Genomic DNA, 16,512 nt, shown 5'->3' on the forward strand with positions numbered 1-16,512 from the left:
GGAGCGGTCGCTGGGAACGCTCCCGCTCTCTTCGGCCGGTTAAATGCACCAGCGCGCTTTGAGATGTCTGTGGCTGCAGACCTCAAGGTTTACTGACTCGGCCTGATTCCCACTCGTCTCCCCATGCATCCAAATATCGTCGTTCCGACGAAACGCGCGAAGGATGCCCGCCAGAGTGTTGGGTTGCGGGTGCATGCACGGATTGGAGGAAGAAAGAACCATGTTCCCGCTTCAAGGTGGACAGGTCGGGGTGTTGTGGCATGGTTCGGTCGTGAGAGCCTGCAGCCAGCCATGTGTGTGTGTTAGCATGCATCCAAAGCATGCCAACCAGCCAGCCTGACAGCAAGCATGCCAGCCAGCCCAGCGACCAGCTGCGTCTTAGCAATGCGCACTTGTCCCTCACTTCAATCACCGAGGTAGATCAGTCAATCGCTTGCTCTGCTATGGGTTCCCTCCCAAGTCTATGTTACAGATTCTAGCAAGCAAAGAGTGGAGACATCGGATGCGTGTTGCTGTGCCGCGCTGTATGTACCTTGCCCTCCTATGCATACATACGTGTCGTCATCGCAACGAACGAAAAAAACAGAATGCCTGCAAACTACAGTCGGTCCTAATTCAACAAGTGCTGCAATGCCATGTGTACGAGTTTGCCTCGTCGACGCAACGCTTTGGGTGTGTGTGTGAATGTGTATGTGCGTGTTTGAATATGTGTGTAGGTGTGTGCGGGCACGTGTGTGTAAGTGTGTGTATGTATGTGTACGTGCGTGCGTGCGTGTTGGTATGCATCCATGCATCCGACCTTACATGGACGCTGTCCAAAGCAAAGTGTTGTGATGCGCAAGGATCCTGCAGCCAAACGGCAGCCAAGCAAAACAAGCGATGCTCATGGTAGAAAAAGCGAGATAGAAATAAAAAATAGAACACAAATCAGGCGCTGAACCAAAACAAAGCCGTTTTCCCCGTTACCCTAACGCAGTACCGCCGTATGTGTGTGAAAGGGGAGAAAAAAACAGACCCACTCCTAATGCAACCTGGTTGTGAGGCTCGTACATGTAGCCCATCGCTGCCGGTCCGACCCTCGTTAAAGCCGTCGAAGAACCACGCAATCGGTCCACCAAGCAATTCATGACTCCTTTTTGACGCCCTTACAATCCCCGTTTGAATAAGAAACCCTGAGAGCCGAATATGCTGCCGAGGCGTTGCGTCACGGTGCAGCTTTCTCGTGGCCATGAGAGCCGTGCGCCGCAACAGACCCTGTCTTCAGCGTCGGCTACATCATCCTGACCCACACTGTGAAAACAGCGAGAAGGCCTCATCCAGGAGAAGTAGTCGGAAATGACGCGCCAAGCGTATCGCGATTCCCTCAGGCAGTTTGTGGCTGGCTGAAGCATGTGCGAAGTGTCCCAGCGACTCCTATTCCACATCAAGTCGCCAGGAAATCCCATCCACGGGCGTTGATCAGACGCTCCCAGTCCCAGCTCTCTTTCTGTACCTCTGGATCATCAGAGCTCATGAGTTCCCAAACTTGATCAACAACCTCTTTTGCGAATCCAATGTTGCCTAGCCCAGTACATGCAATCAGTCCGGCGAAAGCTCGGTTGATCTCGAGACGCTGCTCTTCCTCAAACGCTGCACACCCAATCAAAAAGAGGGGTAGGAGAACATTGCTTTGAACCCAACCCTCTGCGGGTAGTTCGTTAATGTATCGGATACCGTCATCGACAGCGCTCTTGATAAAGGGGTGAGGCTTCGAATCTTTGGTTGTGCGATATAGATACACCCATGTCGCTTGGCGATACAGCATGGAGATTGTGTAGCGAGGGGATCCCGGTGTATGGGGGCACACCCATCCACGCAGACCAGTGTCGATGGCATGTGCTGAGAGCAGAGCTTCATAGTCCATAATGGGCTCAAGCTTCTCATCGATACGGGCACGAATCTTCCGTCGCAGGTTGCTAATCTTGGAGATGAAGCCAAACAGACCGTCCGATACGCCGATGAGCCCCGCTGTTTCCGGGCTGATCTTGAAGGGCAGGTTGAAGTCATCCATCATCGGTACCTCGGCGCCGTCAAGGGATGTGATCTGGCTAGCGATCCAGTGGTAGTAGAAGAACTCGTCGAAGAGCGTCTGGAATTCTGGGTTGGAGGACTTCTGGTTCATCGCAATCTGCTTTGCAGCAATCATGTGCATCCGGTATTCGCCCGATGTGTTGCCGTCGCATATCGAATGTAGTAGGTGAAGAAGGATCTGTGCCACATTAGAGTCTTCATAGACCATGACCCCGCCTTCGCCGGCCTTTTGCCGTTCGAGATCGTGCTTGAGAAGCTGCAGAGCTTTGCCTCGATGGAAAGCCTGCCTGTCTTCGTACTCCTGCAATGGGTTGACAGAGTACATGTGAGAGGCCGATAGACATAGTACTGAGTGCATCAAGCCTTCGTGCTGGAGGGCCATGGGCAGCAAGATCTTGGTAAAAGGGTTTGTCGACTTGTCGCCGTGCAAGGTGAGTACAGCGCTGGCCCTGCTGACAAAATGCTGGAGGAGATTGCGATCGAGATCGTTCTCAACGCCCTCCATCAGAGGCGGCAGCTCAAACTTGACATCTTGACTTCGCTTCCGGGCTGTTGCAGTGTTAGCCTGGCCCACTCCTAAAAAAGCAAAGGGGGTGAGATGGAACTACAAACCTTCTGCGGCGCGCTCCTTGCCGCTCTTCCAAATCTCGACAGGCTTGTAGCCTTCGCAATGAATGTTGTTCTTTTGACATGACAAGCCTAATCATTGTTAGCATACATCTGGTAGGGATGGGGTTGGAGTGCGAGTACAGAATGGCTTGGTCTCGTCACACTTCTTCTTTCGCTTCCGGCATGTCGTGCAGCCAGTCTTTGATCGAGCTTTGGCTTGCTTGGCAAGGGTCGTTGGTGAGCGAGGAGGGTGTATCCTTGGTCGACCACGGGCTCGTCTTATCCGGACTGGTTCCGTTGGGGAGATGGGTGCGTCTTCCGGAGATGGCTCTTCCTTGACATCGGCCAGTTGCAGTTCCGTCTCTTCCACTTTTGGCACTACCTCAAGGGATCCTGTTCGTACGTCTGACCTCTCTTCTGATGTTGTATCTGGGATGGTGAATACGTTTGAATCGTAACTGGGAGTGGTAAATGGGGAGTCGCTAGCGGAAGACATGGAGGGCTGTGGCGATGAGCTCGTGCTCATCCGGGTGTGCGCGCCTGGCGGCGAAGGGCCGAAGGAATTGGTTGAGATCATTCGGTCCAAGAGTCGGAGACGTTTGGGAGACTACTGGTAGGAGGAAGCATGCATTGGAAGTGTGGTTGTTTCTACGCGTGGATGGTTACGCAAAGTAAGAGACGCTGGCTGGCTGGCAGGCTGGGGGAGGGGGAAGTGCGTGCGTGTGGATGCGGCACGGCGCAATGCAGGAAAGCAGCCACCAGGAGTTATCTTGTGTTACCGCCGGTCAATGCTGGCTCGCAAAAGCACAGGGTAGTTGTGGAACGGTGCGGCAACTGCTGGAGCGGAAGATGGGCAGCGTGTCGTAGGAGGGTCCAAGCGGTCCGCTTCTGATGCCTCGAGCGATCGCACGGTAGGTTGCGTGAGAGCGGGGGGAATGCGTCTTTAGCGAGTCGTGGGCGCCGCGGAACATCCAATAAGGTTGGGGAGGAACTAACGGTAAAAGAGCGTCGTTCCGAGATGAACGGCTGAGCTGAACACAGGCCAGGACAGGCAGGGATGGGGGGCAAAGCCAGTTCACTGGGAGATGTTTCGATGTCAATGTCGATTTTGATGGTTGGAAGGGCCGAAGTAAGAGATGAGTCGCGGGAGGGTGCGGAGGTGCGATAAAAGGCGTGGCGATGGTGTGTGCTCGAACGGGTGGGATATGTCGACTAGGTATTAGAGTGCAGGGCCGGACAGCTCGAGCCTGGCAACGCAGCAACGCAACGCAGCAAGGCAGGGTAGGCAGGCGAGAGGATATAGTGTGTGTTAAAGTAGCGTCGCAGCAGCAGGACCAAGTCGCTTCCAAAATGGTTAATGGAGGATAATCCCAGAAGTAATCCACCAGTCCCGCTGTATCCATGACCCTGGGCCGCTATCAACTTAAAGCAGAGACTCGACCGATGCTCGCAGTCCAGCACCGGGCAGGCAAAGGACAGTGTTGAGCACAGCTGGCAATTGTATTGGAAAGCCGCAGCTGACTTGCCCGTCCATCCCGCTGGCGCGAACGCTACATTGTCTGGAGTTTTTGCAAAACCTGATGAAGCATTGAAACGTGATGTTGCTAGTCTGTGTATCGAATGGTGCATGAATCGCTTTGGAGCGGCTTCATCTCATCGCTTGTCTGCTAGCCACCTCGCCCTCCTCGTTGGCTGCACAAGCTTCCCAGCGTCGAAGCTGGTGACCCGGCAGTAGCAGGGGGCAGGCTGCAGGTCGTGGTGTGAACGCCTTAGTAGGCCCTGCACGCATCCGATACCCTTTTGATTGACCACTTGCTGACAGCCAAGCTCGGCTGGCCATCCTTTCGGCACCCTTCTTGATCTGCTGCTGATTGTCACCACTCAGACACGATGAATTCACCACCAGGCACTGGAACGGCTAGCAACTGCGCGCGGCACTTGGGAGTGGTAAGGCGCCCTTTGTCGATTATCTGCCCCACTTTGCAGACGCCCAGCATATCGTGCTACATCTCCGCGATGCTTTGCGTGTGTGACCTGACGACGCTACTTCTCCACACTTGTGCTCCGGTCGAATCGGACACGCTGCTGCGGCTCTAGAGCGTTCTTGTGTGGCAGGACCAAAGGCGATCATAACACGCCGATAATCGACCAGGCTGTGTTGAGTGTTTCCAGCAGCAAGCCACATGTCAGGGATGGCGAGGCCTAAGGGATCCTCACGTCGACAGCCGTCCTGGCTGGTAGGCTCGCAAAGTAACGGCCAGCCAAAGTCTGTTCGAGATGTCATAAGCTCGCATGCACAGTCCCCGCAATCACGACGCGTGTAAGCGAGTAGCAATCACAATCGGCCTACAATCAATCTAGCGCTGCTTCGGGCTTAACTGACGAGTTTTCATGTGTGCGTCTACCTGCGTGGCGAGTACACTGCCGACGATCTAGGATAGTCTTCTTTTTCTTTTCTTTTTTTAAATCTTGGAGTATGCAGTGTTTTTGCACGAGGCGATTCCCTGCGTGTTGAGGATCTGGTTACTTTGCGGCCGGAGCGGGACGACGGGCACAAAGGGGGCACGCTCCCAGCGCTGGCTCCTGGCGTGTTTCCGCAGTACCCTGACCTGCCTTCGGTCCCAGCCGAACGCTATGACGGGGTCGACAGAAGAAAGATAATTGCCACGCTCGTCTGTGAGTTTAGTGCAGAGCGCATGTACGGACATAGTGTGCATCTACGTCCGTATGTACATATGTAGCATGCTAGGCACATCTTGTCCTTGGACACACTTCCTAATCGAGATGTGACTTGGGCAGCATATACTGTGGCGTTTTTCTCCAGCGACGGCGGTAGCTTTTTTTGGTAGTGCAGCTTGCCGCCAACTCTTGTTGGCGAATCAAGCAGTTGAAGCCATTCAGCCAGCACGAGTCGGTAGAGAAGTATCATGTTTCGGTTCGGCCGTCTCATGGTGATGTGGAGCTAGGCGGCCCACACCTGCTTCGATGTTGCCGTTTCCAATTTACTACAATGAGCTTGTTTTGGACCGCAATGTCCGCAGCTGACGAGTGTCATGACGCATCACACCCTCGGGGCCAGGTCTGGTGGCTGGTCGAGGAGGATGGGATGAGGGTGAGTTGGAGAAGGGGTCAGATCCGGTGTCCCTGCGTGTGATGGCGGCATTCTCCTCCAAGGTGGGTGGTAGATATTAGCCCGTTTTTGTGTTTTGAAAAGAAACGGGCGCATGCAGCCGAGAGGAGACACGGCGAATGACTTGCAGCAACTAGTGGTGGGGATTCGCTGCGGGGTCACTTGGGATCGCCATGGCGTTCCATTCGCTAGCAAGGTCGTCGACGCCGCCGATAGCTGCAGACGGCAGCTGCATGTGCAGCAATTGTTGAGCGAGGTTCGAGAGACTTCTGGGGCCGAGTGGGCACGACTAGGAACTAGCATCGCCGTGCCAGGGAGAACCATGATGGTTCTTGACACCTGTCATGACGTCTTCTGCGACGGTTGCGTTGGCATATTCTCAATCAGGAGAGACTCAGACGAGGTGGGCGGGATACGGGTCGTCGGATGGGCAATACGAAAGCTGCATGTCTGCGGCGGGTTGGCATGTCCAACATGCCGGCTTCGATCCGAAGTTCCGCCTAGAGTGCAGTGCGACCAGAGTGAAAGCCTTGTGTGTGCAGTCAGCCCTCTGCAAGCACTACGCTTCATTCACAGCCACAGCTCGACGACGACTCGTACTCCTCAATCCCGTCCAATCCCCGCCGTCGCCCGTCGTGGGTGAAACGCATGGTATCCCGGCATTTCCAGCAGATGCGTGTGCGGGCGGATGATCGACTGGCATTTTGACTTTATTCGCTCCGAGCAGACCGTCATTACTAGAGAGAAACATGGTCTTTGACAGTGGTATTCTTCTCCACACAAGGAACCCGAGATGCAGTCATGACTCTTGCACTTGCAACCAAGCGGCTCTATCCGTGGAAGCTCGTCGCCGGCGCAATCAGGAAGCGCCGAATGAGATACGCTGCAGCCAATTGCATTAGTTGGCTTCGATTCCATTGTCTTGATTTTTTACATGTCTGACGCCTCTTGCAAGCCATGCTGTTGCATCTTGTACTGTAATTTCTATTTGTTTCCGCAAATGCAATGCCATATCTGTTGATATTAGTCGAGCCGTTGCCAAATGCCGTGCAACCAGCGCCATGGCTTTGAAGCTGTGCAACCAACCCTCTTGGACGGACGACTTGCGTATTCGGGCGGCGGATAAACCTTTCGCCGGGCTCAGTCGCGCTCTGACGCGTTGCGGGCATTCCTCACCGATTGCCACATACAGATTCATCAAGGAACAGTGTCGACTCGTGAATCCAGCCCAAGCCCTACTACTATGCGCTTGGAGACTAAGCGTCGCCTATACTCAAACTATTAGCGACGTTCGACATGTTTAATTTCACTCCCCTGCTGGGCGCGCAAAGCTCGTCGCCAGCATCACAGTCATTACTAGAGTTCGACGGTGGCATTCAGATCCTCATAGATGTTGGCTGGGACGAGGACTTTAGCGTAGAGCAGCTGAAGGAAATCGAGAGGTAGGTTTCTGAGCGCATGGTCCAATCAGTGCAGATAGTGTTTATGCCTCCCGAATCGAGCTGCACATGCGCCTGGGGGACTGCACCGTAGAGATATACACGATATACATACAAGTCGACTAACCCCGATGCTCCAGACATGTTCCCACACTCTCCTTCATCCTTCTCACCCACGCGACCACTGCTCATCTCGGCGCCTACGTACATTGCTGTAAGAACTTCCCTTTGTTCACGCGAATACCCGTCTACGCCACAAATCCCGTCATATCACTCGGTCGGACGCTCCTGCAGGACCTCTACGAATCGACGCCTCTTGCTTCGTCAATCATCCCCACTGAAGCCCTCAATGAGTCGGCATACTCTTTCTCTTCGGCACTCAAGGGCGGAAAAAACCCCAACATCCTTCTCCAGGCGCCGACTGCTCAAGAGATTGCCGATTACTTTGCCAGGATCAATCCATTGCGATACTCGCAGCCACATCAGCCCATTCCGTCACCTCACTCACCGCCACTGAACGGTCTTACCATCACTGCATACAGCGCTGGACATACACTGGGAGGTTCAATATGGCATATCCAACATGGCATGGAGTCTGTCGTATATGCCGTCGACTGGAACCAGGCGAGAGAGCATGTTCTCTCCGGAGCTGCATGGCTCGGAGGTCCTGGCACTGGTGGCTCCGAGGTTTTGGAACAGCTGCGTCGTCCAACTGCTTTGATCTGCAGTAGTAGGAATACCGACATGGTCAAAGTCGCTAAACCACCAAGCAAACGAGACGAAGCGTTGATCGAAATGATACGAGATACAGTGGCCAATGGTGGAACTGTCTTGATCCCATCAGACTCTAGTGCCCGTGTTCTTGAGCTTGCATATCTTCTCGAAGAGACCTGGCACCGCGAAACAGCAGAGGGTGGTAACAGTCCTCTAACTAATGCAAAGATATATCTTGCGAGCCGGACAGCAGGTGCAACAATGCGTTATGTACGGAGTATGTTGGAGTGGATGGAAGAAGGCATTGTCAAAGAATTCGAAGCAAGCGCAGCAGATCAGGATCGGAGGAATAAAGGCGGAAAGGATGAGGACAGGGCCAAGATTCCATTTGATTTCAGGCACATCACACTACTGGAGCGCAAGACACGCGTAGCTCGTATGCTTGCTGCTGATGGGCCGCGCGTGATTCTGGCAAGCGACACCACACTCGAATGGGGATTCTCCAAAGACGCCCTCCGAAGTTTGGCCTCTGATGAGAAGAATCTCGTTATCCTTACTGAAAGATCAGGTGAATTGGGCGCGCAGAGAAAGGGGCTAGGCAGATATCTCTGGGACCTGTGGAATCAGCGTAACACATCACCGGGACAAGATGCACCTTCTACCACCGTGATCAATGCTTCAGGTGATCAGATCCCATGGAAGACTGTACGAGCGGCCGCATTAGAGGGTGATGAGGTCCCACTTTATCAGCAATTTCTGGCTAGTCAAAGGCAGCGACAAACTACAATGGGTGGAGACAACGCAGCTTTGCTCGAAACATCCGCGGACGTGGTGGACGATCGATCATCGACTGAATCAGAAAGCTCAGAGGGCTCTGGGGATGGGTATCGAGGAAAAGCCTTGAATGCGACTGTTGCTTTGCAACATGCACGCAACAAGCTCGGTATGACAGATGCTGAGCTCGGCGTTAATGTACTTGTCCGCCGTAAAAATGTCTACGACTACGAAGTGCAGGGTAAGAAAGGTAAAGAGAGAATGTTTCCGTTTCAGGCGAAGAAGCGTCGGACGGATGACTTTGGCGACCTCATCCGGCCAGAAGACTTTGCGCGTGCCGAAGAGGAGGACAACACAGCCGGGGAGGCACTTCGTGGCGAGGATGCAAAGAAGGAAAATGCTGTTGGTCAAAAGAGGAGATGGGATGACCTAGCCAACAACGTTGACAATGTCAAGGCAACTGCGCAACAAAAGCGGCGGAAAGAAAGGGAAGGCCGGGAGGGCGAGGACGAAGAGTCGGATAGCGAGCTAGAGGAAGACCCCGACAAAGTGGAAGGTCCTTCAAAGGTCATCATCGAGTCTGAAGCGCTCCAGATCCAGTGTCGGATAGCTTTTGTCGATTTCTCGGGTCTACACGACCGCCGCACGATCCAGCAGCTGATTCCCCTGATCAAACCGCGAAAGTTGATTTTTGTTGGCGGAGAGCAAGGCGAAACCCTTGAACTTGCAGAAATCAGCCGCATAGCGCTAAATGCCAACACTGATTCCGCCAGCGCCATCAGCGTCTTCACACCCACTGTGGGCATGGTAATTGACGCCAGTGTTGACACTAATGCATGGAGTGTCAAGCTCAGTCGAAATATGGTGCGCAACCTACGTTGGCAGAATGTCCGTGGCATGGGCGTCGTGGCCATCACGGGCCGTCTTGCAGCTGCAAGCCTGGAACCCGAAGTGAAGGAAGAAGTCGACACACCTGCGAAGAAGAAGGCCCGTGTCGATGCTCCCGCTATCCCCGTCTCGAGCGATAACAATAACGACACGCCTGTCCTCGACGTTGTCCCTGCCAACATGGCGACGGCAGTTCGTTCCGTCGCTCAACCCTTCCATGTGGGCGACCTGCGTCTTGCTGATCTCAGAAAGCTCATGAATGCAAATGGTATGCAAGCCGAGTTCCGCGGCGAGGGTATATTGGTTGTCAATGGCACTGTAGCGGTCAGGAAGACGGCCACGGGTCAAATTGAGATTGACGGTGGCGCATATGGAAATTTCGATCCAAGGACCAACGATGCGGCGACATTTTCGCGGGTTAGGAGGCAGATTTACGAAGGCTTGGCCGTGGTTGCTGGGGGGTGAGGATGATGGAGGGGGGCTATGGGGGGGTGAATGGTCTGCAAGGAGTTTTGTTAAATGGGGACAATGTAAGAAGGTTCAGCAGACATATTTTTTCTGTCTGAAGCTCAATACCATGAAACACAAAATCTCTTTACATGTTCTGAAATGTTTGGTGCCATCTTGTCATCTAGTAAAATAAAGATATCCAACTTGGCGAATCCTTTCCTCAAGTCTTTGCTAGTGACCAAAGCATCTCCGAATGCTGTGAGACCTTATCACTTGCTAAGTTACATAATCATCCCGATGCGTGCGAACGGAGCAGATGGAATGAGGGTGAAGTCTGTCGAACATTCTCGATGACGAGCTATGGCCCAAACGCGACATCCCACTTCAACCACCCCGCAATCCCAAACAAAGTCCAGCGTCAAGTCGCAACAACAAACACAGCACTGTAATACCCGACAGAGATATTTCCCATCATGGTGATCAACTACAGCAAGTGGGTAAGTGTAATGTGGTTCCCGTGTCGTTGCGACAACCTCTAACTCTCTGCAAAGGACGCCCTCGAGCTCTCCGACGACAGCGACATCGAAGTACACCCCAATGTCGACAAGAAATCGTTTATCCGCGCAAAACAAGCCCAGATTCACCAGGAGCGCGAACAGCGTCGCCATCAAATAAAAACACTGAAGTATGAGCGCATCATCAACGATGGCCTCACAGAACGCGTCGATCGACTCCTCACCACGCTCAAGTCGCACAAGGACAAGCAGGCCGAGGGCAGCGGCGCGAGCGATGATCAGCTTGTATTCCAAGCCATGATGGAGAGCATGATGGACATGAAGGCTGGCAAAGACGGCGGTGCAGACAGGCCGCCAACGCCCCCAGAGGGTGTGCATGAACATATAAAAGACAAGCCCACATACCCACAGATGATGGCGAGTCTGGTAGATGCGGTGAAGAAGGATATCGATGAGCAAAAGAGCGAGGAGCCTAGATATGACTTGTTTATCAAAGGTCTGGAGAAAGAGAAGGAGCGGATACAGGATCTACAGAGCCAATTGTTTGCAAAATTGGCAGAGTTAGAGAAGGAAGAGAAGAGGCACATCACCAGCGACGACTTACATGAGGGTTTCAACTACTCCAACGTCAAAAAAGCCGAAGAGGACAAGAAGAAAGCCTCCACTGCAGCATCGTCGTCAACAGGTGCTAAGAAAGAAACTACAATCGAACTGCTCAACACTCCTAAACGACCAGATGCCACACGGTCAGACACAGGTCAGTCTTCTGGTGCAGACGCAGACATAGAAGAAGGAACAGTTGCGGGTGCCACCGGAGACAACGAAGACGACATCACCGCGTCTCCCCTTGCACAATCATTTGCCAAGATCAAGGTGGGAGACTGGTACGCCTGTCTGCAATTCCTCATGCAACACCCTGAAATTCTTTCGGAAAAAGAAACAGACGGCCTTCTAGTCGAAGCGTTCAATGCCGAGCTCGACGGCAAACCCAAGCACGCCCGACAATGCGTACACCAAGGCCTGCTACTGCAGTACTGCCGCCAGCTCGGTGGAAGACAAGGTGTAGAGCTCTTCTTCAAGCGCATTCAAACAAAAGACCACCAAGCCGGCAAAATGTTCAACGACGACGTCGACTCGACATACCACCGCATCAAGACGCGCGCAGCCGAAATCCTCAAGGAGCGCGCCGAGAACCCTCAGGGCGAAGGCGCAGGCGTCGAACAGATCCAACTACATGCTGTGGATCCAAACACGCAAATCAACATTTCCGTCCCGCCCAAGGAACCCACAGCAACGGATCCCGAGGAACGAGAGGCGGAAGTTCAGGCGAGACAGATTTTCGAGTCGTTTCCACCGGGCTTGCAGCGCGCGCTTGAGAGCAGCAAGCTGGATGAGGTAAACAAAGTCCTTGCTAAAATGAGTGTGGATGAGGCAGAAGAGGTGGTGGAGAAGCTAGGGCAGGGCGGCATGTTGAGTCTGGAAGAGGGTGTGATTGATGCTACGACTGAGGAGGGCCAGCGCGTCATGAGTGAGATTGAGAAGAACCGTGCTATGCCTGGTGCGAAGGAGTGACGGGATAGTAATGTTGTTGTTCTTGTCCGGATCAGAAAAAGGCCGAAAATATGGTTTACGACGTGATGAGCTGTTCAAGGTAAGGTTAATTGTACATTATTCTTTATTTTTTGAATGCTTGACGCAGTTACTACTACTATCTATGAATACCAATGTTTTTATTCCAACACAAGAAAGAACGTCGAATAGTGAACGAAGAGAAAGAGGAAAAGAAAACATCGTGATTTAATGACATGACAAGAATACTACACAATCCACGTGTATGATGTATATAAGCATTGACGATTGGAAAACTCAATAATGGAAAACAAGCTCTTCATCCTTAATTGATACGTAACGTATCTCTCTCTCGATCAAACCCTTTAAATCAGCTCCGCGAAATTATCATCAATACCCGCCATATCCCTATCACCCGCAAAAGCCGCAAGTTCATCATCCGGCGCATTCCGGCTCATCTTTCTCTTCTTGTGCATATTCTCATACGCCTGGTGGCCGTACGTAGCACCGTCCGCACCGGGTCTAGCATGCTGAAGGCTCTTGAGCAGATCAGCAGCGACATGCTGGTTCGGGTCGCCCATTGTGGTAGCAAAGTCTGGTTGCGTGGTGTGGTGGCCAGGTGCGGGTGCGGTTTCAGGGACGACGGGGTGGGCGGCGGGTTCGGGCATGACGTCGTCGCCTATATCAGGGACGGGGTCGTTGCGGGGTGCTGGTTTCTGCTGGGGGGAGCCGGTGGGGGTGAAGGATTCCATAGGTGGGGGAGTGAGCTCTTCGACTTCGGGGCGGCCTTGGCCGGTGGGGAAAGTTGCGGTTGCGGGTGAAGTTGCGGCGACGGGGAGCGGTGCAGTGGAGATCTTGTTCTGCTCTGCTGCTGACAAGCCCTTGAGGATAGCCTCCTCGACCTCGCGCTTGCGGCTTTCAATGGCCTCCTTTCGGGTCTTTAGATCGGTTGCCTGCGCCTCCTCTTGCTCCAGTTTTGTCTTGTTCGTCTCAAGCAGCTGCTCCAGGCCAGTGATGAGGGCCTTGCGCGCTTTGATACTCTCTGCGACAGCGCCTTCGGCTAGTGCCAGCTTCTTGCAGAGCGCAGCGAGACCTGCTGCATGCATGGGTGGGGAGGGGATAGCAGCGTTGGGGTTGGTGAGTTTCTCATAGTCCTGGTTTGCGGTGGTAACAGCAGGCTTGGTCGCAAGATCGGCCTTTTGGAGAGCAGTTGCAAGAGGAGCGACCGAAGTGAGCTCAGGCGGAACGGTCGAACTGGAGAAGAGAGAGCCACCAAGAGCAGGCTTGCGCGTAGACTTTGTGCGATCGATTTCGTCAATAGACCTCTCGATGGCTTGTTGGACGGCTGGGTTGAAGATGGCTCGCTGTCGCCAGACCTCGACCACACGGCGGATCTTGTTTTGTATCTCGTGAGGCGAGCCCTTGTAGGCGACGGTTGTTGCTTCGGCGAGAATGGGCTCGTATGCTTTGAGAAACTCCTCCTTCTTGCGCATCTTGGACGTCTGGGTGATTTCGTTTGCGAGGTAGATTAGGACCAGCTTCTTATTTGGTGTCGACTCCTTCATGCGTTGGAGCCATACGGCAGCAATGCGCTCGGCATGTCGTCTGTAGATAGTCGTATTAGCTTCTAGTTTCCAATCTTGCAAATGCGACGAGTGCGCGCGCATGCGCGTGAGACGCGTTCAGAAGTGCAGCGAATGCCAAGTATGCGAAGCTTTACCTGTGAAAGAGAATCCATTGTCCAACCGTCGAGATGGCGTCTTGGGTCTCGTTGAGCGACGAGAGCTTTGCCTTGAGGCTGTCCTCGGTAAAGGCCATGCTTAATGTCTTCACGAATAATAGTTGTAGCTACTGAAGAAAGAATCGCACGCGACCAGACCAACACGACACTCTCAAGACAGCGGAGACAGACTCTGTAAGAACTGGCGATAATTCTAGTTGATCAATTCGAGGCTTGCTAGAGCCTGCGACTACAGCGATGACGAGCGGATGATGGCAGAAGACAATGAATAAGGCCTGTCGAAGGTGATGGAGAGCTCGGGGACGCTAACAGCGATGCGGGCTAAACGAAGCTAGGCACTTGCCAAGCCTGCTCCTGGCTGGTGACGGTAGCCATACTCAACCACTAACAAGACACTTGGAAGCAAGCAATCGCCGCCAATCCCATCGCTACCGCCTCTCCCTACACCCACCACATACACCAAATTCACAATGGCCGACCGATTCCCTTCATTAGACGAGATTGACGCTGGTGAGTTCAGCCATTGAACCCCCGAAGCAGCTCCGCAACATAGTACTAAACATCTCCAGGCCAGACTGAGGCGCGCGGTGATTCAGCAGCCTTCGACCTCGTAGGCGACACTGCGGACGCCGACGACTTTCTCTCACGTGAACGCGCTCTCCTTGGCGACGACGCCGACCAGTTTGCTTCAGAAAACGACCGGACAGCCACCGTCGAGGATGGAGACGACGACCTCTTGGGCGGGGGCTTCAGCCAGGCCCAGGCTGGTGGTGAGGAAATGAGCGGCTTCGAGAGCTCCTTCCCTGCTATTGACACTACCAATGAGGTATGCAATGCGCTGCGTCTTTGGTTGTAACACGTGTTACAAGAGGATGTTTCCCTTTAGGCACCATACTGACTGCAGCAGCACATGGCCCCTGGGGGCACCATTACTGGTTCAAGCCTACCCTTCCTTCCTGGACAGCCAGCCCCATCATTCACTCCCCAGCGATCAGACTCCCCAGAGCCCGACGTCATTCGAGAGTGGCGCGAGCGCCGCGACCTCCAGATTCAGCACCGCGACGAAGTGGCCGAAGAGCGCAAGCAGAATACTATCAAGGAGGCCCAGCAAAATATTGACGATTTCTACGAGAACTACAACAACAAGAAGGAGAAAGAGATTGCCAAGACACGAAAAGAGGCAGAAGAGTTCCTTGCAAACCGAGACGACACCACCGCGGGTGGAACCAGCTGGGAGCGCATTGCAAAGTTGGTCGACTTGAGTGGAAAGGGCACAAAGGGCGGTGCGTCAGGCAGCGACAAGGCACGGTTCAGGGAGCTGCTCCTCAGCCTGAAGAAGGACGAGAAAGCACCTGGCGCAACCGGATATTAGGTGACGAAAACAGCTGGGTCGTGATATTTTCGGAGCTCAGGGTATGGTTTTGGAAAATGCGATCATTTCCGAGTGTAGCCAGGAGTTCATGGAGGGGCTGCCAATTATTTGCTACGGCTGTGTTAATATCTATTCTCATAGTTCTGACGAGTGCTTTTATGCTCGGCCGATACCAGCAAATGCAAGAGCGAGGTCTGTTCGACACAGTGGCTCTTGACCACACCTACACAAGTATTGCCTTCACTCTCCTCCGACTCTGTGATTGATGGGCGTGTCCAGGACTATCTGAGCAATTACGGCCCTTTAGACATGCTCATGCACATGTCAAGCGCCATAACCACTTACTTCGGAACAAGAGCGCCCAACAAAGTGCACTGACGTCATCCCAAAGTAGAAGCAGCGACCTAAATTCACAAGAGCATAAACACAAAGTCATGTTGTATCACCTGATACTAGTTGAGTTAACCACTTCTAGGCCCTCGTGATGCCAAATCCCATTTGGCTTCCCACCGTTAGAGCCAAGGCCTCGCCTAGTGCACTGCAATCTAAACGTTTACGCTTCCGTCACTCCCCTTCCTCCACGTCCCCGGGCCGCATTCCAACCTAGCTGCAGAAAAGGCTGATAGTAGTATCGAAGGCAACCTCGCCGTTACCGTGACACGCGAAACCTGGACCGGCAACCCGGCTAGGTGCTATATGAAAGCTTTATTAATTTCTCCGATGGTGCAGGATTCCCGCCAACCCCCAGCCCCCTAGCCGACATCACGTGTGAACGTTTCAATCCGAGACGACGAGTCCGAATCGAAAGGCGTATTACCACCAATCATGGCGATAAATAAGAATATGTCTTGTGACTATCAGTACAGGATTCCAGAGACATCCGCTTTGGAGCCTTGTTAACTGTGCATCCACGTTCGACTGTATTGGCTCTGTTTGCGAAGGGCTGTTTCACTGGTAAACCCGACAACTACTGCCAAATGACGTCTGTCCAGGATGCCGGCCCTTTCACAAAAAAGGAAGGATACCTTTATCTCGCTTAAACTCTCCAGAATGCTTTGACCGGGGATAACGGCTTCTCCAAACACTTTACATGGACCCAAAACAGGCAAGGTGTGCATGTTACTCGACATCACGGTGACCTTTTAGCGCGCCAAGTTTTTAATCTACATGTTTTCTCTCCACCCCCTTCTCCCCCCTTCCTTGGTCTCGATGCACCAATGCATGAACCGAGGGGCGTGGGG

General features: G+C 53.3%; 6 protein-coding genes across 6 annotated transcripts; 4 read left to right on the top strand and 2 right to left on the bottom strand.

Moving 5' to 3' along the window:
* Positions 1-170: 170 nt before the first annotated feature.
* On the top strand, positions 171-910 carry COCSADRAFT_301082 (uncharacterized protein). Its single transcript, XM_007699913.1, has one exon. The coding sequence runs from the start codon at positions 464-466 to the stop codon at positions 890-892; it is 429 nt and encodes a 142-aa protein (XP_007698103.1). The 5' UTR covers positions 171-463; the 3' UTR covers positions 893-910.
* A 416-nt stretch (positions 911-1,326) lies between these two features.
* COCSADRAFT_301069 (uncharacterized protein) lies at positions 1,327-3,360 on the bottom strand. The gene is made up of 3 exons (XM_007699914.1): positions 2,821-3,360; positions 2,683-2,769; positions 1,327-2,619 (listed from the first exon to the last, which is right to left on the bottom strand). The coding sequence occupies exons 1-3, from the start codon at positions 3,254-3,256 to the stop codon at positions 1,424-1,426; spliced, it is 1,719 nt and encodes a 572-aa protein (XP_007698104.1). The 5' UTR covers positions 3,257-3,360; the 3' UTR covers positions 1,327-1,423.
* A 3,531-nt stretch (positions 3,361-6,891) lies between these two features.
* Positions 6,892-10,289, top strand: COCSADRAFT_35187 (uncharacterized protein). The gene is made up of 2 exons (XM_007699412.1): positions 6,892-7,251; positions 7,389-10,289. The coding sequence occupies exons 1-2, from the start codon at positions 7,106-7,108 to the stop codon at positions 10,087-10,089; spliced, it is 2,847 nt and encodes a 948-aa protein (XP_007697602.1). The 5' UTR covers positions 6,892-7,105; the 3' UTR covers positions 10,090-10,289.
* A 258-nt stretch (positions 10,290-10,547) lies between these two features.
* COCSADRAFT_85612 (uncharacterized protein) lies at positions 10,548-12,161 on the top strand (the record flags this gene model as incomplete). The annotated part of the gene is made up of 2 exons (XM_007699915.1): positions 10,548-10,571; positions 10,626-12,161. 2 exons carry the CDS (start codon positions 10,548-10,550, stop codon positions 12,159-12,161), a joined length of 1,560 nt encoding a protein of 519 aa, XP_007698105.1.
* Positions 12,162-12,523: 362 nt separating this feature from the next.
* On the bottom strand, positions 12,524-13,976 carry COCSADRAFT_85623 (uncharacterized protein; the record flags this gene model as incomplete). The annotated part of the gene is made up of 2 exons (XM_007699916.1): positions 12,524-13,763; positions 13,879-13,976. The coding sequence occupies 2 exons, from the start codon at positions 13,974-13,976 to the stop codon at positions 12,524-12,526; spliced, it is 1,338 nt and encodes a 445-aa protein (XP_007698106.1).
* Positions 13,977-14,284: 308 nt separating this feature from the next.
* On the top strand, positions 14,285-15,534 carry COCSADRAFT_138599 (uncharacterized protein). Its single transcript, XM_007699917.1, has 3 exons — positions 14,285-14,409; positions 14,469-14,725; positions 14,807-15,534. Exons 1-3 carry the CDS (start codon positions 14,370-14,372, stop codon positions 15,269-15,271), a joined length of 762 nt encoding a protein of 253 aa, XP_007698107.1. The 5' UTR covers positions 14,285-14,369; the 3' UTR covers positions 15,272-15,534.
* Positions 15,535-16,512: the final 978 nt, after the last annotated feature.

The sequence above is a fragment of the Bipolaris sorokiniana genome (assembly GCF_000338995.1).
Source record: "Bipolaris sorokiniana ND90Pr unplaced genomic scaffold COCSAscaffold_4, whole genome shotgun sequence".
Lineage (NCBI taxonomy): Eukaryota > Fungi > Ascomycota > Dothideomycetes > Pleosporales > Pleosporaceae > Bipolaris > Bipolaris sorokiniana.